Genomic DNA, 27,768 nt, shown 5'->3' with positions numbered 1-27,768 from the left:
TCTCTCCAGGAAATGGGAGAGGGTGGCCTTGGGTGTCGGTTTCTGCGGACACCCCTCCCCCTCCCCTGATGTCACGCGCCCCTCCCCCACCCGGAGGAGGAGGAGGGGGGAGGGGGAGGAGGTGGCGGCTAGGGCATAAATACAGGTGCGCTCACCTGGCGCGCAGGTACGCTTTTAGCCGCTCGCTCCCGCCGGATTCCTCGGGCTTCTACTCGCGCGTCTCCATCTCTCTCTCCCCCCTGCGCCATGGCCAACTCGGGCTTGCAGCTGCTGGGCTTTGCGCTGTCGTTGCTGGGCTGGATCGCCGCGCTGGCGGCCACCTGTATGCCCCAGTGGCAAATGTCCTCCTTCTCCGGGGCGAACATCATCACCGCGCAAGCCTTCTACAGGGGCCTCTGGATGGAGTGCGTTTTTCAGAGCACGGGGCAGATGCAATGCAAAAACTACGACTCCATCCTCAGCCTCGACTGTGAGTAGCCAGGCGGACTACATTGCTTTTTTGGGGGGGAGCGGGGTGGGGTTTTTGGAAAGGGAGAAGCTGGAGGGTCCTGCCCTCCACTTCAGAGCAGGACCTTGTTCGGGGGGGGGGGATAAATCTATTTATTCCATAGTAAAGGAGGACATATTATTCCCCCTGCTTTCCTGATGCGCTTTTCTATCCAAGGCGCGCCAAGCGGTGCGCGCGGTTCTGCTCCCCATTTCATCCTCGCCACAGCCCCCCAGTGAAGGAGGTGAGGCTGAGAGAGGGCGGTGCCCCCCCGGTCATCGTTCCCCCCCCCGCACCAGGTCATCGCCCCCACTTCGTGCCTAGTGATCGGAATTCGAACCCAGATCCGGCGCACTAATCCTTGCGCAACGCTGGTTTGGTTATTTCTGTATTACCCGCCCTTCGCCCCGAGGTCCCGGGGAGGGTCTTGCGGCGTTCAAATGGAAAACCGTGATGAAAAACGGCTTGTTTACGAGTAGGAGGGTTAGCAAAGGGAAATTGGGGGCCGAGACTGGGGAGGGGAGAGACCCAGGTGGTGTTTTTTCTTGGGGTGTGTGTCAGGAAAGGAGTGGTTTTTTTGGAGATGTGGGTCACACCATGAAAAGCGGAGTTTGTAAATTCCAGCTGTGGGGAGATGGGGGGCTTCTTTGGGAGGGGGATGGCTTGGGGGGGCAAGGAGCAGTTGATGGAAGGGATACGTTTTTAGGGAATGTGGGGCTTTCTTAACCACAAGGGAAGCGCAAGGTTGTGAGATGAGCGGGAAGGGCGCCGTTGTGGGTCAGGTGTGGGGCGTGTTTGGCCTTTGGCAGAAAAGGAGGGGCAGTTTGCAGTGGGGTTTGAAGGCCAGGAAGGAGGGTGGGGCAGGGGGGTCAAGTTGGGGTGACCCAGGTTGAGGAAGAAAGTCTTTGGGGCAACAGACTTAGCTCTCCACAAAATTACATTTTGTGGCCACTCCCCAAGCCTTGAAGGTGTTTTATTTTTATATCTTGCCCATCGTCGCAAGCTCTCAGGGCGGTTTGCAGTTTGAGAAATTGAATTTTGGTGCTTGGAGGGGAGAGATCGGGAGCAGCAGGCGTCCATTTTCTTCCTGCAAAAAATAAAATAAAAGGCCCTTTACCTGCTCGATTCTTCGTTGCCCTTTTGCCCCCCTTGGCTACTGATTAACTCAAACTGTCGTCTTCCCCATCCCACACTTCAGGGAACAGGGAGCCCCAACGCACGCCAGGAACGCTCCCCTCGAGGAACACACAGAAATAATTTTGGCCTTGTCTGGAAACTTCCCTCGCTCCCTTTCTTTAGATATTTGGAGTGTGGGTTGTGGCCCGCTCCCAGCCACAAAACCCCCAATCATCTCCTTTGTCCATTGGGGTTCCTGCCCACATCTTCCTTTGCAAATGTTCTCTGTTCCTTCGGACCGCAGCCTCAATTTTCTCCCCCCCCCCAGACCTTTCTGTTTTGTCTTTCAGTTTAGTTGTTGCAAAAGGAAGATTTGGGGCGAGGGGTGGGCGAAAGAAACAGCCCCCAATCCCCAAGGAGGGAGACAGCCAGCCAGCCAGCGAGAAAAGCACCCTTCTTTAAATCCCTCCCTTCAATTCGGATATTTGGGTGGCGAGGTGGACTGGGTTTTGCAGGCTTTTAGGAGACAAAAGGAAATGTATTTGCTCATCTTCCGAAAAGCCCTTTCTCTAATCCTGTCGATTAGTTGTGTTTGACAAGCAGGAACTGATTTCTCCTTTCACATTCAAAATGGTTCTTGGGCCCAAGATCCGGGTTCAAATCAAGCCTTTTATATGGCCAATAAACAGTGGTCCTTTAAGACCCCAAAACTTTATTTTTCCTTTTTTTTGCAACGTATAGTAAAGATTAGAAAAGCAAGGAACACCCAGAAGGCCAGTTTTGTATTTTGTGTTTACGGGAGACACATTTTTGTTATCCCCGCTTCCAGCCAAATCCTCCGGTTTATACCTTGGAATCCCTAAATTAGTAACTGGTGTGTCTTTCCCAGCTGTATAGTGGAAGGGACGGATTTTCAGCCTTACCTGATTTTACAGCCCTGTTAAGCCCCGTGGGACTATGAATCGTCTTAAACCGGGATTAAATGCAGTGCAAACTGAATTATGGGCGGGCAGGGAAAAAGGAAGCTATCAAGGGGGAAGAAGTTGTTAAGTCTCTGTTTAGACAACTGGGCCACAATGATCGCACCACCCCTCCTTCTCCAAACAGAAAGAGGGTGGAGATCTCCACATCTTGTTTTTTGTTTTTTGTTTTAAAAAATTGTGTGTTAGAAACACCAACACTAAATATTTTTATTCCCTTTCTCCTTCTTCTGTGTGTCCTCTTTTTGCAAACCCGTCGCTTTCACTTCTTTTAAAATACCCACCCACCCACTTCAAAACTCTCCCCTTCGCTTATTTCCCCCTTTTCTGCCGAAATTCTCTTCCTGAAACCACCTGGACTGGTTGGGTCACTTTTCTGGGTTTTTTCCCCTCTCTCAAGCCACACCTTTCGGGTGAAGAATGACAAAAGGCCAGTTCTCTTGTCACCACCTGCCGCTTCGCGGCCCTCCCAGATCTCTTTGACCTTGCTTTTTTTTTAAAAAAAAGAGATAGGTGGAGCAGGAAAGGGGGAATTTATTTTATGGTCTGTATCCATGGCTGCCTTTCGGAGTTTGATAGGCGAAACCAGGGAGGTCTCTGCCCTCAAGGTGCTTACAGTTTAAAACAGGCTGAGTGGTAGAGGCTTTCCTTCTGTGCTGAACGCCCTACAGAAGACAGAGCAAGGGTTTTTAAGTCCAGATTTCTGAGGACATACAATATATAATAAATATTACATTCATGAATGGCCATCTGTCATGGATGCTTTAGCTGAGATTCCAGCATTGCAGAGGGTTGACTCTAGATGACTGTCGGGGTCTTTTCCAACTCTACAATTTTATTATATAATATACGCAGAGATTCTGAATTCGGCATAAACTGTGTCTATAGCCGAGAAGCAGAGCAGGGAGTTTAGAAGGAGGAAGTGTTGAAGGCAGCGATGAAATATTCTATAAACAAGGAGCAGATCTGAACCATGATACCTTTAAAGCACATTTGAATATCCTTTCTGTCCCTCTGTGGTTTCAGGGGCTGCTACAGTTCCCCGAATTCTTTGAGGGAAAGAATGTACTATAAAGCTATAGCATGTGGTTACAGGGTGGGTTTTCCGCCCTTTTAAAGAGAGATTTGGGAGGAAGAATGGCTCCCGCCTGCTGGCTTTCATGGTCGTCGTCGTCGTCATCCTCCTAAGGGATCTGGTTGGGAAATGATTCTGGCGAGAGACGCCTTGCGCTTTGAATGTCCCTGGAAATCAATAGTGATTCAGGGCTGTGTGTTTCCTGGCTCAAAATGGCTTCCATCTCGGAGTCGAGATTCCACTCTGGCCCTGTTTCCCTCCTGCCTGCTGGAGCTCGCCCCCCCCCCACATCGCCCCCCACCCCAAATGTGCATCTCATTCCTGTCTGTTCTTGGGGGGAGCCTCTTTCATACCGGTTTGCCCTGGGGACCACAACTCCCATCAGCCCCCAGAATGCGGCAGCCAGACTGGTGACTGGGAGCGGCCGCCGGGACCACATAACACCGGTCCTGAAAGACCTGCATTGGCTCCCAGGACGTTTCCGAGCACAATTCAAAGTGTTGGTGCTGACCGTGAAAGCCCTAAATGGCCTCAAAGGCCCAGTAGACCTGAAGGAGCGTCTCCACCCCCATCCTTCTGCCCGGACACTGAGGTCCAGCTCCGAGGGCCTCCTGGCGGTTCCCTCCCTGCGAGAAGTGAGGTTGCAGGGAACCAGACAGAGGGCCTTCTCGGTAGTGGCACCCCCCCTGTGGAACTTCCTCCCACCAGATGTCAAGGAAATAAGCAGCTATCCTATCTTTAAAAGACATCTGAAGGCAGCCCTGTTTAGGGAAGTTTTAATATTTAAGGCTGTTTTTAACACTTGATTGGGAGCCGCCCAGAGTGGGTGGGGAGACTGAGCCTTATGGGCGGAGTATAAATAATAAATTATTATTATTATTATTATTACTACATGCTAGCTGAGGGTCAAGGGATTCGTGGTCCAGAACAGCTGGGGGTGCCACTGCTTTTAGGACCACTCGCCTTCAGAATTAATGGTTACTGGCACCTGGTTCTCTTCTGTGAAACCATTGTTTCTTGTTCGAAGATTGCCATGGAATTACAGACTTGTAGACTCAGAAGGGACCAGCGGGGTCATCCAGTCCACCCCCATGACGCGCAGGAATCTTTCGCCCGATACAGGGCTTGAACCCACGACCCTGAGGTTCTCATGTTCTACCAGTCGACTGAGAGGAGCAGGGTGCGGCCTCCTTAGCTTTCGAAGGAGCCAGCGGGTAGCTTGGCAGATATCTGAAGCTGGGCACCTGAAACATCTCATTATATGAAGTGTTAGAAACTTAGGTGTGCCCCAAATGGCTCCTTAAACCAGGGTGGCAGGCGCCAAAACAGAACGTCCATTTGCCATTTTGGGGTCGGAAGGCTCAAAAGTCGTATTTAATCAATATGGCTTTTTGGTTCCTGAAATCTGTTCTGATTGTGCAGGTAAAATATGACAGTTGAGGTATTGCTAGTGTGTAGAAACAGTTCAGATCTAAGGATTCACAGATGGTGGAGATGTCAGGATGGCAACCGGGGCATCTTCACTTGGTCGCAAGTGGCCGATAGCCAGGTGCAAAATGTGCCTAAAAAGGTAAAGGGACCCCTGACCATTAGGTCCCGTCGTGGCCGTCTCTGGGGTTGCGGCGCTTATCTCGCTTTACTGGCCGAGGGAGCCGGCATATAGCTTCCGGGTCATGTGGCCAGCATGACTAAGCCGCTTCTGGCGAACCAGAGCAGCACACGGAAACGCTGTTTACCTTCCCGCCGGAGCGGTACCTATTGATTTACTTGCACTGGTGTGCTTTCGAACTGCTAGGTTGGCAGGAGCAGCGACCGAGCAACGGGAGCTCACCCCGTCATTGCGGGGATTCGAACCGCCGACCTTCTGATTGGCAAGTCCTAGGCTATGTGGTTTAACCCACAACACCACCTGCGTCCCTAAAATGTGCCTAGCGCCTGGCTAATTTTGAATGCTGATTACATGCCCCGCAGTAGGAAAGCCAAAGGTTTTGGGTCTTCACAGGTAGGACTAGCGACGCCAGGCCTAACATACCTTCCATTATGGTGAGGAAGCAGTTGTTGGAGGTACCAGGATCTTTAGGGCAGGGCTGAAGGACCTGTGACCCTCCAAATATTTCAGGATTCCAGCTCCCAATAGCCAATGAGGAGGGGGCTCTTGCGCCCGATGGTTTCCCATCATGGGACAAAAATCCAGCCCGGCTCTTCTTATTTTTAAAATCATTATTTATTAAATTTGTATGACGCCTTGTGCGCGTAGGGCTCATGGCGGTTCACAACGTAACATTACAATATAAAGAAAACACGAACTATGTAATAGAAACCAGAATGAAGACAACCCAATAAACCCCATTTAAAATGGACTTGCCAATCAGCCCAAGGCCTGGCGGCTAAAGGTGTATAATGAAGGCGCCAGGCAAGCATCCCTGGGGAGAGCATTCCATTAACGGGGAGCCACCACAGGAAAGGCCCCGTTCTCGTGTTGCCACCTTCCAGACCGGACTTCTTCTTATGTATAAGAAGGAAGCTGGCCTGGTTACTTTAGAGGAAGGCTTTAGAAACCAGGATTCTAGGTTTGAAGCCCCTTTGACCTAGGAACTTTTGGACTACAGTTCACATCTGCGCCCTCTCCAAAAAGGCGGTGTTTGGGAGTTGTAGCCCCAAGCTCCTGGAGGGTTCCAGGTTTTGGGTGTGGCTTATGACATCCTCTCTGGGAATTGGGGTCCAGGGGGTTCCACAACCAGGGTGATCCGCCTTGGCTTCCTTCTCTGTATACCTCAGTCGGGCCGGCCTCTGTTTATAAAACCAGACCTCAGCGCCAAGGGTGCCTGATAATCTTATCGCCCTTCATTGTTTGAGAAAACAAACTTGCTTTGCTCACACAACCGCAGGGGTCACGGGAAGAAGTGGCGGCAGCAGCAGCAGCAGGAATCTGGAAATCTGTTTTGGTAACTGGCTGCGTCTCCATCCTGGCTGGTTTTTGTGCCCATTTCACAGATCCCTTTGCGTAAGGTAGAGGACTTGGAACTCCCAGATTTTCTAGAAAGGAAGCCTTGAGAACTAGATCCGGGAAGATAAGTTTTCCCAGTGGATCGGCGGGGAAAGGGGAAGAGTATTATGGGGTCTAACGCAGCTTGGGTGTGCAGCTAGGCAGAAAAAAACGTTGAGGAAAGGGGATTAGAGGTTCCTGGCTGCAGGGCGGGATCTACTTTAGGGGTGCCCTATAGCTGGATCAGGCCCAAGGGGCCCCATCCTGTTCTCCCAGTGGCCAAGCATGTCCCCCATTGGGAAACCTACAAGCAGGATCTGACCTCAAGAGCGTTCTCCCCTCCTGTGGTTCCCAGCAGCTGGGATTCAGAGGAAGGGGGCCGAGAGCAAGAAACTTTGCTCAGCTTTTTTGGGGAGACAGAAGGGGCCCCCAATGAAGCAACAACAGCCAGGATTCCTGGTTCCAGGCCTAACCTTCCCCCCTCCCCATAGAAGGCTTGCTTTAGCCGCTAGCTCCTGTCTTGTTGCTGTTTAGTCGTTTAGTCGTGTCCGACTCTCCGTGGCCCCCTGGACCAGAGCACGCCAGGCCCTCCTGTCTTCCACTGCCTCCTGCAGTTTGGTCAAACTCATGCTGGTAGCTTCGAGAACACTGTCCCACCATCTCGTCCTCCGTCGTCCCCTTCTCCTTGCGCCCTCCATCTTTCCCAACATCAGGGTCTTTTCCAGGGAGTCTTCTCTTCTCATGAGGTGGCCAAAGTCTTGGAGCCTCAGCTTCAGGATCTGTCCTTCCAGTGAGCACACAGGGCTGATTTCCTTAAGAATGGAGAGGTTGGATCTTCTTGCAGTCCATGGGACTCTCCAGAGTCTCCTCCAGCACCAGAATTCAAAAGCATCCATTCTTCGGCGATCAGCCTTCTTTATGGTCCAGCTCTCACCTCCATACATCACTATAGTGGTACCTTGGGTTAAAGACTTAATTCGTTCCGGAGGTCCGTACTTAACCTGAAACTGTTCTTAACCTGAAGCACCACTTTAGCCTATGGGGCCTCCTGCTGCTGCCGTGCCGCCAGAGCACGATTTCTGTTAAGCAAAGTTCTTAACCTGAAGCACTATTTCTGGGTTAGCGGAGTCTGTAACCTGAAGCGTCTGTAACCTGGAGCATATGTAACCCGAGGTAGCACTGTACTGGGAAAACTATAGCTTTAACTATACTGTACGGACCTTTGTTGGCAAGGTGATGTCTCTGCCTACGCCACCCCTTTCCCTGAACTCTGTCCACCTGCGCTGGTTTCAATGAAACCCTTTGTTTCGCCTGCTGGTTGGCTGGTGTGTGTCGTCGTCCGTGGCACCTGGGCAGGTCTGCGTGCGCACCTGTCCTGAGGGAGGGGTGATGTCACCTCCCCCCCCCCGGTCCGGCGGGGAGGGAGGCAAGAGAGAAGAAAGGGAAAGGGTGCGGCAAAGCCGAGTTGGATTCCGATCAATCCCTATATCAACTTTGCCGTGAAAGTGAGCAAGTCCCTTTCCAAAACACTCAGTTTCTCCCAAGTCTTCCTGTTTTCTCTCTCTCTCTCTTCCACTGCCTCCATTTCCCCTAGAGAAGGACCGAAAAGGTTCTGCAGTTAAAAAATGGCACTGTTACGGGTGCAACGTAACACTTGTCTCTCCGTCAGAAGGAATCGGGTCTTTTTCGTGCAGCAGCACCTAAACTTTGGAACTCTCTGCCTGTTTCTAAATTAAATCGATTGGCCGTTTTCATTTTTTTATGCGGCAACTTAGAACGACTTAGAATATTTAAGCAAAATGCTTAAAAAGGGAGGGTGTTCCTTAAGCAGGGAGCCACCAGCGAAAAGGCCGATTCTTGTGTTGCCACCCTCCATCAGACTTTCTCAACCTGTGGGTCCCCAGATGTTGTTGGACTACAACTCCTATCATCCCTAGCTAGCAAGGCCAGAGCTCAGGGATGATGGGAATTGTAGTCCAACAACATCTGGGGACCCACGGGTTGAGAACTGCTTCTCCAGATCTCCCATGAAGGAGCGTCTCCACCCCCATCGTTCTGCCCGGACACTGAGGTCCAGCTCCGAGGGCCTTTTGGCGGTTCCCTCATTGCGAGGTTACAGGGAACCAGGCAGAGGGCCTTCTCGGTGGTGGCACCCACGCTGTGGAACTCCCTCCCACCAGATGTCAAGGAAATAAACAACTACAGTGGTACTTCAGGTTACAGACTCCGCTAACCCAGAAATATTACCTTGGGTTAAGAACTTTGCTTCAGGATGAGAATAGAAATCGTGCTCCGGCGGCACGGCAGCAGCAGGAGGCCCCATTAGCAAAAGTGGTGCTTCAGGTTAAGAACAGTTTCAGGTTAAGAACAGACCTCCGGAACGAATTAAGTACTTAACCTGAGGTACCACTGTATCTGACTTTTCTAAAAGACATCTGAAAGCAGCCCTGTTTAGGGAGGTTTTGAATGTTTGATGTTTTACCATGTTTCTAATATACTGTTGGAAGCCGCCCAGAGCGGCTGGGGAAACCCAGCCAGATGGGTGGGGTCTAAATATATATATATATAAAATATTATTATGGAGGGGGTGGGTGCATGACGGAGGGCTTCAGAGGGAAATCTGGGTTGATTCGTATGGGGAGAGGTGGTCCTGAGCTGTTTAAGGCTTTATACATCAAAACCAGCACTTTGCATTGGGTCCAGAAACTAATTGGCAGCCATTGCGGTCAGGCCAGGATTGGCGTTACAGCCTCAAACCATCTTGCTCTGAATCCTGCACCTATCACAACAACACATAGGCTAATAGTTGTTGTTGTTTAGTCGTTTCATCGTGTCCGACTCTTTGTGACCCCCTGGACCAGAGCACGCCAGGCACTCCTGTCTTCCACTGCCTCCCGCAGTTTGGTCAAACTCATGTTTGTAGCTTCGAGAACACTGTCCCACCATCTTGTCCTCTGTCGTCCCCTTCTCCTTGCGCCCTCCGTCTTTCCCAACATCAGGGTCTTTTCCAGGGAGTCTTCTCTTCTCCTGAGGTGGCCAAAGTCTTGGAGCCTCAGCTTCAGGATCTGTCCTTCCAGTGAGCACTCAGGGCTGATTTCCTTAAGAATGGAGAGGTTTGATCTTCTTGCAGTCCATGGGACTCTCAAGAGTCTCCTCCAGCACCATAATTCAAAAGCATCAATTTTTCGGAGATCAGCCTTCTTTATGGTCCAGCTCTCACTTCCATACATCACTACTAATAGAATAATGGTATCATTCAAATAATAATAGAACAATGGTATCATTCAAATTGTAGGACTAAGCCAATCAAAGTTCATATGTACAAAATAACAGAGTGGTAGCGAGGACTGTGTGTTCAAAACAGATGTCTAAGGACAGTCTCACAATAGTCTTTCAAAAGTTACAACAGAAGACGTCTCAAAAGCCTCAAAAGGACAGTATCTCTGGAATGATACTACTGTTTCGTAATAGCCTTCATCAGCTGGAAATCAGATACAAGGCACGCAACTGATGAATGATAACCAAACTGAGCTACCCGCATACACATCGTATAAGCAGAATATACAATATATATATAAAAAGGCACATACTTGATATTTTTCAACACTAGATTGTGTAGCTGCTGATACTTGCAACACAATTGCACAGGACATATAAAGTAAGCCACAGGTGTTTCCAGTAATGATATACTTCAAGGAACAGTATGGCATATACAGCATACAGAAACACACACAAAGTAGACCCATGAAAAACAAATATATGGAGGAATAGTATCAAGTGATTTAAACATACAGTGGTACCTTGCAAGACGAATGCCTCGCAAGACAAAAAACTCGCTAGACGAAAGGTTTTTTCGTCCGCAATTTGCCTCGCAAGACGAATTTCCCTATGGGCTTGCTTCGCAAGACGAAAACGTCTTGCGACTTTGTTAAGCCGTTTAAACCGTGCTTCGCAAGACGAAAAATTCGCTAGACGGCAAAACTCGCGGAACAAATTAATTTCGTCTTGCGAGGCACCACTGTACAGTCATACTTCGGGTTACAGACGCTTCAGGTTGCACGTTTTCGGGTTGCACACTGCGCCGAACCCGGAAGCACTGGAACGGGTTACTTCCGGGTTTTGGCACTCGCGCATGTGCAGAAACATTAAATCATGCTTTGCGCATGCGCAGAAGCTCCGAATCGCAACCCGTGCGTGCGCAGATGCGGCGCTCTGGGTTGCAAACGTGCCTCCCGCACGGATCATGTTCGCAACCCAAGCGTCCAGTGTACAACAAACGATGCATGCAGCAATTTTTAAATGAAACAAAGTCAATTTCAGAATTTAGCTGCCCCCCAGGATGAATTGATTTGAACAGAAAAAGGAAACGACTTTCTTGTTGACGTAGCCGCCGTTCAAAATCTTGCCTCATCCTGAATTTCTTTGGATTTACCCTTAATAGTGTAAATGATAAATCTGCGTCCAAATGTTTATGGGAAATAAAATGTTCGACCAAAGATGCCTCCATAATGGCATTTTGTATGTGGGAACGATGTTCCCCAGTGCGAACCCCGGCTGCTCATGTGGTGGAACCTATGTGCAATAAATTACATGGACATTGAATAAGGCAAACCACATCTTTAGTTTGACATGTGCTGAATTCTGCACCAGCTGAAGTTCTCAGGCCGTCTTCAGAGGCAGCCCTCTGTGTAGCCCATTACAATGATACCTCAGGTTAAGTACTTAATTCATTCCGGAGGTCCGTTCTTAACATGAAACTGTTCTTAACCTGAAGCACCACTTTAGCTAATGGGGCCTCCTGCTGCTGCCGGAGCACGATTTCTGTTCTCATCCTGAAGCAAAGTTCTTAACCTGAAGCACTATTTCTGGGTTAGCGGAGTCTGTAACCTGAAGCGTATGTAACCCGAGGTACCACTGTACAGTAATCTAATCTAAAGGTGACCAGAGCATAGACAACAAGTTGTTGTTGTTGTTGTTGTTATTATTATTATTTATTTATTGAATTTATATACCGCTCTATACCCGGAGGTCTCAGAGCGGTTCACAGAATAAAATCAAAATATAAAACCACAAAATACACAATCAAAATAAAAACAACAACCCAATAATCCCCCCCCAAAAAAAAACATTTTAAAAGGGCATAGGATCCTCACAACATTTAAAGTAAGGCAATTAACAGGAGCCACTTGTTGGAAAGACTATGATCTCAGGAATGTTTGCGGCAATATTTATTGCCAACCTAATTGGCCGGGTGCTTTTCTGATACAAAGATATATAGGAACATAATATGCTGTACCACTAGGTAAAATCTTCAGCACAGGATTTTGCTGGGGTTGGGAGGTATTTATAATGTAACAGCAAATGAGAGGCCCTTTCTCATTTCTCCATTAATGTCTACTGCTCAGAAACAGATAAACGGCCCCCTTACAGTGTCTCGGTCTGGATTGAGCTTCAGTTTACAGTGGTGCCCCGCAAGACAAATGCCTCGCGAGACGAAAAACTCGCAAAATGAAAGGTTTTTTCGTTTTCGAGTTGCTTCGCAAGACGAATTTCCCTATGGGCTTGCTTTGCAAAACGAAGCTTGCCCTGCAAGCTCCAGGGACAGCGGGAAGCGCAGCGCGTCTTCCCCGCTGTCCCCGGACCTCTTTTGAAGCAAGGGGCGGCGGGGAGAAGATCACTTCTCCCCGTTGCCAGGCCCACAATCTCCGGGGACAGAGGGGAAGGCACAGCGCCTTCCCCTCTTCCCCGGGCCCCTTTTGAACCAAGGGGCGGCAAGGGGGAGAAGCGATCTCCTCCTCTCCGCCCCTTGCTTCAAAAGAGGGGACAGAGCGGCGCTTCCCGTCTGTCCCCGGACGGTCTCCATAGGAACGCATTGATTGATTTTCAATGCATTCCTATGGGAAACCATGCTTCGCAAGACGAAGAACTCGCAAGAAGAAAAAACTTGCGGAACGAATTAATTTCGTCTTGCGAGGCACTACTGCATTGGCTCTCCTCCAGTCCATTACTGAGGCAAGACATCAGTCCAGCACATCCACTCCCACACCTGCAGATGTAAAGGAGAAGCGGAGCTGTGTGTCTGCAGAATATTTCTGGCAACATCCTCCACATGACCCCACTCAGCAGTTTCATGGAGAGGTTGCCATCAGGCAGACAACCTTCGCTCTCCTCTTTTTTAGTGTCTCCTTAAAATATGCTTTGCTTGAGGGAAGCCAGTCCAAACGTGCAGAAGTCGCATCTGTTAGGTTTCTTTCTTTTTCTTTTCAGCCAGTGTTTGTTTAAACCATTTTGGAATGCTTTTCAGCAACCTGTTTCTCATTGAGAATTTTCATGTTTGCATTTAGAATTTTTGTAAACCGCTTAGAGGTGGTGGTTGTGGTTTTTAAAAATAATAATACTCAAGCTGTATATAAATAGTGTTAAAAGGAACTCCTCTGCTGTTATTATCTGCAAAGCTTGAGGAGTCAGTCCCAGACAGCTCATTGTTGGTAAATATAATTTCTGTAGAGAATTTAAAGGTAAAGGTAATGGGACCCCTGACCATTAGGTCCAGTTGTGGCCGACTCTGGGGTTGCGGCGCTCATCTCACTTTATTGGCCGAGGGAGCCGGCGTACAGCTTCTGGGTCGTGTGGCCAGCATGACTAAGCTGCTTCTGGCGAACCAGAGCAGTGCACAGAAATGCCGTTTACCTTCCCGCCGGAGCGGTACCTATTTATCTACTTGCACTTTAACGTGTTTTCGTACTGCTAGGTTGGCAGGAGCAGGGACCGAGCAACAGGAGCTCACCCCGTCACGGGGATTTGAACCGCCAACCTTCTGATTGGCAAGTCCTACGCTCTGTGGTTTAACCCACAGCACCACCCGCGTCCCTGTAGAGAATTTAAGCAGATGCAAGTGTCTCCAAATTCGTGGTAGCGGCATCCCCTCACCTGCCACAACCTAGCGCTCTCCAGCTCTTTCGGACTATAACTCCCATCAGCCCCAGACAGCTGGGGCTGATGGGAGTTGTAGTCTAAAAGAGCTGGAACGTGTCCCGTTGGGGAAGCCTTGCTAATCTAGTCAAACAAAAACGGTTTCAAATATTAGAAGCGATTCAGTTGCATTAATGCCTGTGATTTCCTTCTGGATGGAAAGATGTACAACACTGCTTTTCAGGTAGCTTTTTTATTTTTAGAAAAAAGGGGGTCCTTTTTGTAAAATTGCTTCTAATTAGCAGTGACATGAGACAGAATGCTTAGCTTTCCACAAGTTTTATTTTCATCTCATTTCACAAGATTTATACACCGATTGTAAAAAAACAACAACGCTCAAAGTAATTTGCAAAAAAGATTTAAAATACCAGTACGAAGAATGAAGAGCACTAATTGAAGGCTTATAAAACAACAACAGGCTAAAAACAGATTAAAACTCGCAGCAACTTTCTAAACATCTGAATATGCCTGTTTTTCGCAGGCACCGAAAAGCGAACTGCGCGGGTGCCTTTCTGAAATCAATTGGCAGGGAGTTCCAAAGTTTACTGCCACACTAAAAGACAAGAGCAAAATGGCACCTTTAGCATTGCCGGTAGTGACCTTGCAGTGATTGTGCGATCTGCCTCAAATCACCTGATTTATATAAATTTTTGGCAGGGCGGGGAGAGGAATCTGTTGAGACTCTCCCCTTCCCTTTAGATGCCAGCGCCCCACTGAGTCACAAAATGGGGCAGGACTTTTTTGGCTGCGCAGCTGAGCGTAGTGTGGTGGCAGGCAGGCAAGGTGGAGGCCCTCCATTGCTCCTCTCGGCTCTCTCCATGAACCCAGGAGTCCGGCGGCGACTCCTACCTTTACGACAGCTCGTTTGCTGAATCCGTGAAGCGTTAAGCAAGGTGTGGCTTTATAGGTCCTGCTAGCAAATGGCTTAGACTTTGAATCCCTTTTTAACCTACCAGGTTGTTCCTTGGCGAAAAGCCAACGAAAATCGGGGCCTGGCTTTAGATCCTGGTGCCCCCCAGCGGCTGCGGGGAGTTGCAATCCGAAGCAGCTGGGGGGAACCAGGTTTGTGGAAGGGTGGTCCGGGTCAGTCTGCCTCACTCCCTCCAGTACTGTAGAGTTTAACCCCAGTAGAGGGTTTGTGACCCCTAGGAACCTTGCACTGCCAACTTCAGAATCATCCACGCCCCCAATCAAGCGCGAGTCAATGGGTTTAGCAAACAGTAAAGTCATTCATCTTGGGAGAAAAGCAATGACAAACCTAGACAGCATCTTAAAAAGCGGAGACATCACCTTGCCGACAAAGGTCCGTATAGTTCAAGCTCTGGTTTTCCCAGTAGTGATGGATGGAAGTGAGAGCTGGACCATCAAGAAGGCTGATCACCCAAGAATGGATGCTTTTGAATTCTGGTGCTGGAGGAGACTCTTGAGAGTCCCACGGACTGCAGGAAGATCAAACCACTCCATTCTGAAGGAAATCAGCCCTGAGTGCTCACTGGAAGGACAGATCCTGAAGCTGAGGCTCCAAGACTTTGGCCACCTCAGGAGAAGAGAAGACTCCCTGGAAAAGACCCTGATGTTGGGAAAGATGGAGGGCACAAGGAGAAGGGGACAACGGAGGACGAGATGGTGGGACTGTGTTCTCGAAGAGACCAGCATGAGTTTGACCAAACTGCGGGAGGCAGTGGAAGACAGGAGGGCCAGGCGTGCTCTGGTCCGAGTCGGACACGACTAAATGACTAAACAACAACAAAAGTCATTAAAGGCTGAAAGCAGGAAGGGCAGGGTTGTGTCTGCATAGCTTTCTTTCAGGAACCCCCCCCCCCATCATTCAGTTTGTACAAACACCACACACACACACACACACACACACACACACACACACACACACACCATACGTGACGCTTCTGTTATAAATTCATAGAAAATCAGCCGTGCATTGGATCTGTGCTGTTCCACTTTTATTTTACACCATGAAGGAAGGACTATCAAGGGGGGGAGCCTTGGCACAAGGCAGCCATGATCCCCCAAGCGCGAGCCCTACCCAGTTGGCATGCCAACCTTGATGGTCCTAGACAGAAGATCATTACACTCACAAAGGACCTGCATACAAAAGTGGATTCAGTATGGACTGAAACAAAGGACAGTGATCAGCCTTCCCCTCTGGAGGCAGAAAACAGTGAACTCCTCTTTGTCCTCAGGAATGTAATCATGGGGAAGGGGAAAGTAGGAACTGGACAGGTGACAAGACACTCAGGTTACCACCACAACTCCTCTCTGACACATCTTTGTGATGTGTCAATGATGTAGTCATGATGTAGTCATCTCGCTTTACTGGCCGAGGGAGCCAGCATACAGCTTCTGGGTCATGTGGCCAGCATGACTAAGCCACTTCTGGCGGACCAGAGCAGCGCATGGAAACGCCGTTTACCTTCCTGCCAGAGCGGTACCTATTTATCTACTTGCACCTTGACGTGTTTTCAAACTGCTAGGTTGGCAGGAGCAGGGACCGAGCAACGGGAGCTCACCCCATTGCGGGGATTCGAACCACCGACCTTCTGATCGGCAAGTCCTAGGCTCTGTGGTTTAACCCACAGCACCACCCACGTCCCTTGCATGGGGGATTAGTAGCTAATAAAAGTTGGGGTCTTCTTTTGTTTGGGGCTTCCATCTTGTTCCACCTGGTGGCAGGTGGGAGTCCTGTCGCGACAGTCTTCAATAAAGACCAAGCCTACTGGCTGCTGTTTTGCTCTGGTATTCCTGGCTGGTGTTCTTGTTTTTTGTCCAAGGGAGCCCTCAGATTTCTCCGTTAACAGCTTCCAACATTCCTCCGATGAAAAATAGGGGCGTTTCTCACCCAACTGACCCTTCTTGACCCCCATTTTTTGTCTCCCGCCCCCTGAGCAACGGCGTAGCATGGGGGGCACAGGGGCGGCAAATTCTTAGCGGTGCAAAATTTTGACACCCAGTGCCGCCTCGATACATTTGATTGCTTTCATCACTGGGCTCTGTCGGAAATGGCTTCTCCAGGAAGTAACTTCTCTGCAGACAGTGGAATGACTTATTTTCTTATCTCTGCGACCGCGATCTCCTGGGTCGAATGTGCGTATGTGCTCCGTCTGTTTCCCGCATTCTTCCTTGCCCCGGGCACCAGCAGCCCATGTTACGCCACTGCCCCCGAGCGTTTCCTAACAGGAGAAGGGTGAGTGCCGCCGCCGCTTCACCAATGGGGCACGGCCTCTGCCATGCCGAGAAAAACCCCTTCATTGCAATTTTATTCTATTCTTTTTTTAGTCAACATTTTTTATTAGTTTTCACAATATTATAAACAAACGAACAAACGCATAAGACAAGCAAACATAAATCATAGCCTTATTGAAAATTACACTTACTAACTTTGTTAAGTGACTTCCTTCGCTTCCCCTTGGTTGAATTTTATTGCATGTCCTTTTAACGGTTTTCCAAATCCCAATTCTTATAAAATTTAACTTAGACATTAACATCCTTAAATCTTCACCTTATGAAATTAAACATATTAATTCATCACTGAACATAAATAAAATCCTAAGCCAATTAAGTATCTGCAAGCTGTTTTCAGTTAACTTGACTTAACAAATTTAGCTAGATAATCATTCAATTTAATCCACTCTTCCTGATACTCCTCCTCCTTCTGGTCGCGGACTCTTCCGGTTAGATCGGCTAGCTCCGAAAAATCCACCATCTTCATCTGCCATTCTTCTATAGTTGGTAATTCTTGGGTTCTCCACTTTTTAGCTAACAAAATACGGGCAGCAGTTGTGGCATACAAAATAATTTAACATCTTTCTTGGGCAATTCCAAACCTGTTATTCCAAGAAGAAAGGCCTCTGGTTTCTTTATCAATGTATATTTCAACATTTTTTTCAATTCATATAAATCTTTTCCCAGAAGTCTTTCACCTTGGGACAGGTCCACCACATATGATAAAAGGTTCCTTCCTTTTCTTTACATTTCCAACATATATTGTCACAGTTAGGCAAATTTATTTTATTCTTTGGTAGATTTGCAAAAAGAAAAGCGCGCACCGACGAATAAATTTCAGAAAGGGGCAAGATTAGACCTTGCTGACCCTGGGAGGTATACGGACAGCTTCCTGGCTCTGGGAGAGGAAACAGGAAGGTGCCCCACGCTGACTCACAGACCGGAGTCATGCTTTTAAATTGCTGCAAAGACCTTTCGTTGCTTTGTTTAACTTCTTGAAACTTGCACGCCTGGTATTTACCTGGGGAAGGGACGGGCCGTGAGTAAACTCTCCGGTTTCAAACATTCAAACGGTAGCAGGAAAAGGGCAGGGCTGCAATTTATCCTCTCCGACAGAGGATCAGTGGGGCTTAAAAACCTGGGTAGGCAAATTAAGGCCCGGGGGCCGGATCCGACCCAATCGCCTTCTCAATCCGGCCCGCGGACGGTCCGGGAATCAGCATGTTTTTACATGAGTAGAATGTGTGCTTTTATTTAAAATGCATCTCTGGGTTATTTGTGGGGCATAGGTATTTGTTCTCACCCCCCCCAAGATATAGTCCTGCCCCCCCACAAGGTCTGAGGGACGGTGGACCTGAAAAAGTTTGCTGACCCCTGTTTAAGACCATCTGAAGGACTCTGCCAAAGGCCCATTTAGCTGGGTATCCGTTTCCCACAGCGGCCAGCCAGATGGCTGTGGGAAGCCCGAAAGTGGGACCCGAGTTCGAGGGCAGGTGCTGCCACACTTAAAGATTGATTTCTTGCAAGTGTGGATGATCTTGCGCCTGTGAGAGTTCCAGTTCCGCAGATTAAAGCAGTTGAGTGGGAATATTTGCGGTGAGGCAGTCTCCATGCTTCAAGGCTTTGCTTCCGTCCTCATAAAAAGACATGTGGTTTTGATGTGTGTGGTGATACATCAACGCATCTTGATTCCACTTACCTTCACTACTGGTGCCATTTCAGCCCTGGAAAAAAAAGAGCCACGCCTTTTAAATTTGTGGGTGTGTATTTTTTTAAAATAATTTTTATTAGTTTTCAGTAACAATCCTCCAATATACGCCTCATTGTATCAATACCAAGTTATAATATCAATTCCAGTATCAATCAGTCAAATACCCAATTACATAATTTAAGTGGTAGAATTGAAGGTTTGATAATTTACTTTAATTCCGCTCCCAAACCCTTATTTAATCCCATTACATTCCTATTGTAATAACGATTCCTTATATAACAGCTGCAATATCCTTAACTTCTATTTGTGTTAACACATCTAATAATTTATAAGTCTGCCAGTGAAGACTGCCAGCATTAATAATCAGAACAAATTTGTGGTTTTTAACCTACTGTCTCCAGCTAAGTTTTTGCTCCAGAAATCGACGGCGCCCAGTGAGTCACGCATCCCTAAATGTCTCTATTTTGAAAATGGCAAACGTTTGCGATGCAACCCAGCTGTTTTTCTTTTTTTAAAACCGTGAAATATCTGTGCGCTGGTGCTTAAAGCAGAGAAAAATGAAAGTGTTTGCTGTGAATTAAATCGGTACCTTTAAAAAGCAATCGAACAGTCCCTGGGCAGATAAAAAAAATGAACTTGAAATCCTTTGCCAGACTTTGGGGAAACAGTAAATTGTAGCCTGATTGCAGAGAAGCATTGCATTCGCATTTTCTGAATCTCCCCCCTTTATCTTTGCAGCGTCCCGCCAAGCCACCCGGGCGCTGATGGTGGTCTCCCTGGTCCTGGGGGTGATTGGCATGGGCGTCGCCACCATGGGCATGAAATGCACCAATTGCGGGAGTGAGGACAAGGTGACGAAGGCTCGGATTGCCATGACAGGAGGCATAATCTTCATGGTTGCAGGTAAGTCGGCCAAGGAATGGCCCGTTTCCTGCTATGTGGGCCTAAGAAGAACAATGGCCGCTGGATCAGTGCAAAAGGGGGGGGGGGAGGGCATTCTCAGCCAGCTCCAAAGGGGAAAAACCCACGAGCAGGATTCGAACGCAAGACCCCTCTCCCTTCCTGCCGTTTACAGCAACCGGGATTTAGAAGCATCGCAATGCCTCTGACTCTGGAGGCAAGAACACAGCCTTAATAATAATAATAATAATTAATAATTTATTTTTTATACCCCGCCCATCTGGCTGGGCTTCCCCAGCCACTCTGGGCGGCTTCCAGAAAAATATTAAAATACTGTAATACATCAAACATTAAAAGCTTCCCTAAACAGGGCTGCCTTCAGATGTCTTCTAAAAGTCTGGTAGTTGTTGTTCTCTTTGACATCTGGTGGGAGGGTGTTCCACAGGCCGGCACCACCACCAAGAAGGCCCTCTGCCTGGTTCCCTGTAACTTGGCTTCTTGCAGGGAGGGAACCACCAAAAGGCCCTTGGAGCTGGACCTCAGTGTATGGGCTGGACGATGGGGGTGGAGACGCTCCTTCAGGTCTAGTGGGCCTTTGAGGCCATTTAGGGCTTTAAAAGTCAACACCTACACTTTGAATTGTGCTCGGAAACGTACTGGGAGCCAATGCAGATCTCTCAGGACCGGTGTTATGTGGTCTCGGCGGCTGCTCCCAGTCACCAGTCTAGCTGCCGCATTCTGGGTTAGTTGCAGTTTCTGGGTCACCTTCCAGTTAGCCTGGTGAAAAGGAGGGTTGAGCTCTGCCAGCGCTCTTACAGGGAAAGCATCTATTGAAGGGAGGCTGCAAATTGGATCTGTGGAATGGGGAGAGGCTGTTTGTTTTGGCGGTGCAGAAGCAGCGATGTTGTCATACAGGAGGGAATACCGTGCCCATCTCAAGGGAGGGCGGCAGCAAGCGGCGAGAGGAATCAGTGTTAGAAACTCAGATATATAAGGTAATCGCTCAACAGCACCTTGAACGGAGGCCAGGGGCGCCACAATGGAATGTCTAGGTAGCCCCCCCAAAATGAAATTTACCATTGTTGTTGTTTAGTCATTTAATCGTGTCCAACTCTTCATAACCCCCTGGACCAGATCACGCCAGGCACTCCTGTCTTCCACTGCCTCCCGCAGTTTGGTCAAACTCATGCTGGTCGCTTCCACAACACTGTCCCACCATCTCATCCTCCGTCGTCCCCTTCTCCTTGTGCCCTCCATCTTTCCCAACATCAGGGTCTTTTCCAGGGACTGTATTACTATTAATTTCATTCTTACATCACTTTATATTTTAAAGTATTTCAAGGTGGTTTAAAAAGTAAAGGTAAAGGGACCCCTGACCGTTCGGTCCAGTCAAAGGTGACCATGGGGTTGAGGCACACATCTCGCTTTCAGGCCAAGGGAGCTGGTGTTTGTCCACAGCTAGCTTTCCCAGTCATGCGGCCGGCAGGACTAAACCGCTTCTGGCGCAACGGGACACTGTGACGGAAACCAGAGCGCACGGAAACGCCGTTTACCTTCCTATTTATCTACTTGCGCTTGTTTGCTTTCGAACTGCTAGGTTGGAAGGAACTGGGACAGAGCTTGCCCAGTTGCGGGGATTCGAACAGCCGACCTTCCGATCGGCAAGCCCAAGAGGCTCCATGGTTTAGACCACGGCGCCACCCCTTCCTTGCCCCCTGGAGCAACAGGAAACAAGCTTGCGCCATCTTCCAGGTGGCGGCCCTTCAGATGTTTGAAGATGGCTATCGCATCTCTTGCCCAACTCCCTCCACCGTTCCTTATAAGGCTTGGTTTCCAGAGCCTTTTATCATCTCGGTTTCCCTCCTCTGCACATGTTCCAGCTTGTCAACATCCTTCTTAAACTGGGGAGCCCAGAACTGGACACAGGACTCCACATGGTGTCCTTCCAAGGCTGAATAGAACAGTTCCCAAACTATCTCCACAAACAATTAGGATCTTTGAGCATAAAGGGCTCAAAGAGTCTATAAAGTCGTAAATATCTTTTTCTTTTTTAAAAACTTCTGGGCAGCAGCTTGTAACATCCTGAATGCTGGGGGGATAAAACATCCAAGGGTCATTTGGACGAACTTGCATATACAGCATGTGGAACTCCCTGCCACAGGAGGCCAACTTGGATGGGTTTAAAAGAGGACCGGGCAAATTCATGGAGGAGGCGAGGGCTATGGATGGCGACTAGCCGGGATGGCTGGGCCCTACCTGCACTGTCGGAGGAAGTGATGCTGGTTTCTGGAAACTGCAGGAGGGGAGAGGGCTCTTGAGTTCGAATCCTGCTTGTGGGTTTCCCATAATAGTCATCTGGTTGGCCACAGAACAGGATGCTGGACTTGATGGGGAACTGGCCTGATCTAGCAGGTCTCTTCCCATGTTCTTTATGAACTGAACTAGCAAAGGAGTCGTAGAATTGTGGCGTCGGAAGGGACCCGAGGGTCATCTAGACCAACCCCCCGTGAATCTTGATTTAAAGCATCCAGAAGAGATTATGGGTTTCGAACTGAAACGGCTTCCTCCCCCCCCCATTTTTTTTTATTGGTTTTCACAACATTATAAACAAACAAACACATAAGACAAACAAACATAAATCATAGCCTTGTTGAAAATGACACTTACTAACATTGTTCAGTGACTTCCTCGCTCCTCCTTGGTTGAATTTCATTGCATGTCCTTTTAACGGTTTCCCAAATCACAGTTCTTATAAAATTTAACTTAAACATTAACATCCTTAGACCTTCACGTTATGAAATTAAACATATTAATTCATCACTTAACATAAATGAAATCCTAAGCCAATTAAGTATCCGCAAGCTGTTTTCAGTTAATTTAACTTAACATATTTAACTAAGTAATCATTAAATTTAATCCACTCTTCCTGGACTCTTCCAGTTAGGTCGGCTAGCTCCGAAAAATCCATCATCTTCACCTGCCATTCTTCTATCGTTTGTAATTCTTGGGTTCTGCTCTTTTTAGCTAACAAAATACGAACGGCTTCCTTTTTAAGCATGTCGTAGTTGAGCATGGAACTGTTGAGTTTTCCAGGCTGTTGCTTGAACAACGTGGAGGGGAAAGAAGCTATTATATAAATTTATTTTCTCCCCCACCTTCCCTCTCCCTCTTTTTCCCCAGGGCTGTGTGCACTCGTCGCTTGCTCGTGGATCGGGCACCAGACTGTGACGGATTTCTACAACACCATGGTGCCGACAAATGCAAAGTGAGTTTTCCGGATGAGGTGGCGGGCGGGTGGGGGGGGGAGAGGAATGAATGGCTCCCTAACCCCACAAGCTCTGGGCTTCTCTGATTTCTGCACCTCATCAAAACCTTGCCCACCCGCCCCCTGTGCTAAATAGTCCAGCACAGGGTGGATTTTATTTAAATCAAATTGAAGGAGCGTCTCCACCCCCATCGTTCTGCCCGGACGCTGAGGTCCAGCTCTGAGGGCCTTCTGGCGGTTCCCTCACTGCGAGAAGTGAGGTTGCAGGGAACCAGGCAGAGGGCCTTCTCGGTGGTGGCGCCCTCCCACCAGATGTCAAGGAAATAAGCAACTACCTGACTTTTAGAAGACATCTGAAAGCAGCCCTGTTTAGGGAAGCTTTTAATGTTTGATGTATTACTGTATTTTAATATTTGGTTGGAAGCCGCCCAGAGTGGCTGGGGAAGCCTAGCCAGATGGGCGGGGTATAAATAAATTATTATTATTATTATTATTATTAATCACTAGTCAGTAAGACAAAAACAAAAGGAAAAGGCCGCGAAAACAACAATGCAAAATAATAGCAAAAACAGACAGATCTCAGTGTAACACTCAAAATGGGAGTGTGGCACTTAAAACGGAGCACGTTTGGCTTCCGAGAAAAGTTCGCAAACCAGAACACTTATTTCCGGGTTTGCGGTGTTTTGGGTTCCGAGCTGTTTGAGAACCAAGGGACCACTGTATTGTGCAATGGCTTTAATATATTTGTATCAAGCCAGGATTGCATCTCCCAGTGATTTATGCTAGATGTATGTGCATTTTCGAAAACCCCACCTGCTAAATGCCAGGCAGGTGCAATACCTGTCTTTCCAACACCTATTTAAGGTCTTCCCTTTTCCATCAAGCCTTTTAAGTGGCGATTTTTATCCCAGTTTGTATGTGTACTGGATTTGAAACTGTTTTTATTGTTAAAAATCGCTTTGGGTTGCTCTGTGGGAAACAATAAAGGTAAAGGGACCCGTGACCATTAGGTCCAGTCGTGGCCGACTCTGGGGTTGCGGTGCTCATCTGGCGTTACTGGCTGAGGGACCCGGTGTACAGCTTCCAGGTCATGTGGCCAGCATGACTAAGCTGCTTCTGGCGCACCAGAGCAGCGCACGGAAACGCTGTTTACCTTTCCGCCGGAGTGGTACCTATTTATCTACTTGCACTTCATGCTTTCAAACTGCTAGCTTGGCAGGAATAGGGACCGAGCAATGGGAGCTCACCCCGTCACAGGGATTCAAACCACCGACCTTCTGATTTGCAAGTCCTAGGCTCTGTGGTTTAACCCACAGCGCCACTCGTGTCCCTTTTGTGGGAAACAATAAATGAAATAAATAAGTTCAAAAAGAAAGGAAAATGTGTGCATAAACTGGCCCGATGGAGCATCTTTACGATTCACTTTTCTCCTCCTTGCAGGTACGAATTCGGATACGCCATTTTCATCGGCTGGGCGGGCGCTGCCCTGCTGCTCTTAGGGGGCGGGCTCCTCTCCTGCTCCTGCCCCGGGAAGACCACCTACAGTGGGCGCCAGTACCCCCAGGGGAAGCCCATCTCCAAACCTCCCAGCTCCAAAGAATATGTCTAGTGCTTTTGATTGACAGTTCCTTCACCCTTTCCCCCACGCCTAGAATACCCCTGGACCAGAGGCGTGGAAAGACCACCCTGAACTTTTTGGGATGACCTCCGCGACTCCTTCCCCCACCCGAGAGAGGCGTTTTTAAATGTTTCCTCATTTCACACCAGCTTTATTTTTCCTTTTTTACTAAATAATGCTATTTGTTAGCTTGCGATTTCCCGGTGTAATTCTTTTGCTAATGGATAGGAATAATCGTAAGTGATTAATGTATGATGATGTAAACACAACACTTCCACGCTGACTTATTGGAACGAGGGACACACACACAGATAATTTGTTAATTGAACTCTCTTCTCCACCTACCACCCCCGCAGACTCCCAAATTAATATAATTTTTTTAAAAGATTACTCAGGGACATATATATAGTTGCGACAGACCTAAAAGACAGGACCCAGTTTCCTTACGTTTGTTTGAGAGCAGCTCCTGAACTGGGAAGACTGGAGAATTCGGCACTTAACTGTGCGTCTGTATTGGGTCGTTGAACACCAGCAAATTGAGCTTTAAAACAACAGCTCGTTTCTCTTTGGGGTGTTTACATCTATCTGCCGTATAAGCATTTATATTTTGGGGGGTGGGGAGAATGAATGGAGCCCCACTGGAAAATCCCCAGTGATATCTGTAACTGTGTGTAAGTATATAGAGCATTCACTTTGGGGCGAGTAAAAATGGTTTATATTAGGAAGGCTGTTCTGCATGGTGGAAAGTGTTGAGGGTGGCAGGATTTGACCCTAATTGCTTCGTGTGGCGTTAGAGGCAAGTGTGAAGGTTTGCTTTGCTGCAGAAATCATTGGTGGTTCTTCGTGTGCGCAAATACCCCCGATTACACACACACACACACACACACACACACACAAATATACACCACCACCCCATAAAATTGCTAGGGTTCTGGTGAAAACATTTGACCCCAGCCTACAAAGATACGATACTCTCGTTCCAGGCAGAGCCCTTAGGAAAAACAACCTGTTTGCCTATTTCCTATTACCAATATTAATGGGCATTCTAATTTTGGGCCTGTTAATTTCAACCCTTCACTTTACCCCACCTTTAAAATCTTCCCAGTAAACGCCCCCTAAATCGTGTGTCGGGAACTTTTCTATACTTGGAGATATCTGCTTGCTTTCATAGATTTTAAATACTTGCTTTTAATTGCATGGGAAAAGGGGGAGGGAAAATATTGCCCGTCTTCAAGAAAGGAGGTATTCCTAGATTTTTAAATGTGGCCTTATTTAAAGCACTAAGACTCCTTAAGGTTGTGTGCGTGCGCATATTTTTTATTATTAATTGTCTTTGTGTTGCTGGGAATTGATATTTTTTTGTACATAATAAACAAGAATGTTTTGGACAAAAGCAGGCTTCAGTTTGACTCGTGTTTTGGGTGCCCGTCCTCATGAAAATTCATCGGCATGAATTTTAGCATGATTTTTTCCTAATACACACATTTTTTGTATTCAGTATTGCCAAAGAGACATGATATTGCACAACCATTCTCGTATATAAACAGCCTGAAACAAGTTACAAAATAAATGTTGCAAAATACAAAGCAGCTCATTGCTCTTAAACTGGAAGTGTGGTCTAGCCTTCTTGTAAGTTCCTTAATACTGTCCAAGAACTTGCGTCTAGTCCCAGAGAAAGAACCTACCGTATTTTTCGCCCTATAGGATGCACTTTCCCCCCTCCAAAAATGAAGGGGAAATGTGTGTGCGTCCTATGGGCCGAATGCAGGCTTTCGCTGAAGCCTGGAAAGCGAGAGGGGTCGGTGCACACCGACCCCTCTCGCTCTCCAGGCTTCAGGAGAGCCGCAGCGCCAGCCCCACAAGGTCGGGGGACAGCGGGGAGGTGGAATGCCGCCATCCCACTGTCTCCCGATATGGTTTGGAGGCTGACGACGGGGAGATGCGTGCTTCTCCCCGCCGCCAGCCCCACAAACGCCTGGGGGGGAAATAATTTTTTTTTCTTTATTCCCCCCCAAAAAAACTTGGTGCATCCTATGGGCTGGTGCGTCCTATGGGGTGAAAAATACGGTAAGCAACTTGCTTGTTCAGCAACACTGAGCTGAATATTGTTTTTAATTTGTAGAAAACAGACATATCCAAACAGTCTGGCCCTAAACATGTTCACTTATAAGCAAATCTCACAGAACTCAACAATATTTACTCTAAGTGAAAATACATATGGCTGAAGTTTTAATTTTTTGTGAAACATTCAAAACTGAACCCACAAGTATCTTTAATTCTATTGCATGCAGCAAATTTATTTTTTGGCACGAGTTCTACCATAAAGTTTTGTGTCATTTTTAGAAAGTTACACAAACAACAAAAATCTATAGATGTTTCCCCATACTTATTTTCCAACTGAATTTTACTGAAATTTCAGTAGCCTTAATTTTGTGGATCTGCCAGGTTGGTCAGGTGTTGGGAAAGGGCAAAGGGGTATTTAACTTGGGCTTCTTCGTGGCTGGAATGTATCCTGGAAGACACAGGCAAGAATCTGCTCACTTTTTGCCTCTGGCCCCGCTTCCCTCTGCCACGTGGCCCTCGAAAGGTTGCCCAAAAGCTCTTGGGCTGGAAAAGGTCCCCAATCTCTCTCTGAGATGGGTCAAAGCACAAATCCCAGCAGTCTTGTGGCCTCATGTGGGGATGAGGCGAAGATCTGGAGGGGGTGGGCAAACGTACTGGCTGCCCCAATACCTAAAGAGTCTCACTTGCAGAGACAGCATACCTGAAACTGCCAAGCATTGGAAATGAAGGGGAAAATTATGAACTTGTGACGTTTGTGAGGGCATCTGCTTGGTGGCTGCTGTGATGTTCTAGATCAGGGACGTCTGCAATCTAGGTAAAGGTAAAGGGACCCCTGACCATTAGGTCCAGTCACGGATGACTCTGGGGTTGTGGCGCTCACCTTGCTTTACTGGCCGAGGGAGCCGGCGTACAGCTTCTGGGTCATGTGGCCAGCAGGACAAAGCCGCTTCTGGCGAACCAGAGCAGCGCACAGAAACGCTGTTTACCTTCCCGCCGGAGCGGTGCCTATTGATCTACTTGCACTTTGGCGTGCTTTCGAACCACCGACCTTCTGATCGGCAAGTCCTATGATCTGTGGTTTAACCCACAGCACCACCCGCATTTTGATACTATACTCGACTGAAATGTTCAAATGATTCTTCGATTGTCCTTGAGTTGATCCGCCACAGTTGCGATCCTCTCGTCTCCTGAGAACCGCTGTTTTAAATGTTGTTTAAACTGAATGGACCGCATTGCATGCTGTGGTTAAAAAAAACCCCCAGCAAGTGTGGAACAATGCTGGAAGTAAACAAATTAAAATAATTATGACCCAGGACTATGGAGTTATCCAGAAGCTGGCTACTTTCCTAGGGAAGGC

The 27,768-nt window shown here is 48.0% G+C and overlaps 1 protein-coding gene across 1 annotated transcript; it reads left to right on the top strand.

The window, feature by feature from the left end:
* Positions 1 to 152: 152 nt before the first annotated feature.
* CLDN7 (claudin 7) lies at positions 153 to 25,740 on the top strand. Its single transcript, XM_081168223.1, has 4 exons — positions 153 to 469; positions 19,303 to 19,467; positions 22,645 to 22,729; positions 24,170 to 25,740. Exons 1-4 carry the CDS (start codon positions 247 to 249, stop codon positions 24,336 to 24,338), a joined length of 642 nt encoding a protein of 213 aa, XP_081024349.1. The 5' UTR covers positions 153 to 246; the 3' UTR covers positions 24,339 to 25,740.
* Positions 25,741 to 27,768: the final 2,028 nt, after the last annotated feature.

This window comes from Podarcis bocagei, assembly GCF_964188305.1.
Source record: "Podarcis bocagei genome assembly, chromosome: 13".
Classification (NCBI taxonomy): Eukaryota; Metazoa; Chordata; class Lepidosauria; order Squamata; family Lacertidae; genus Podarcis; species Podarcis bocagei.
This window is presented reverse-complemented; position numbering and strand designations above follow the sequence as displayed.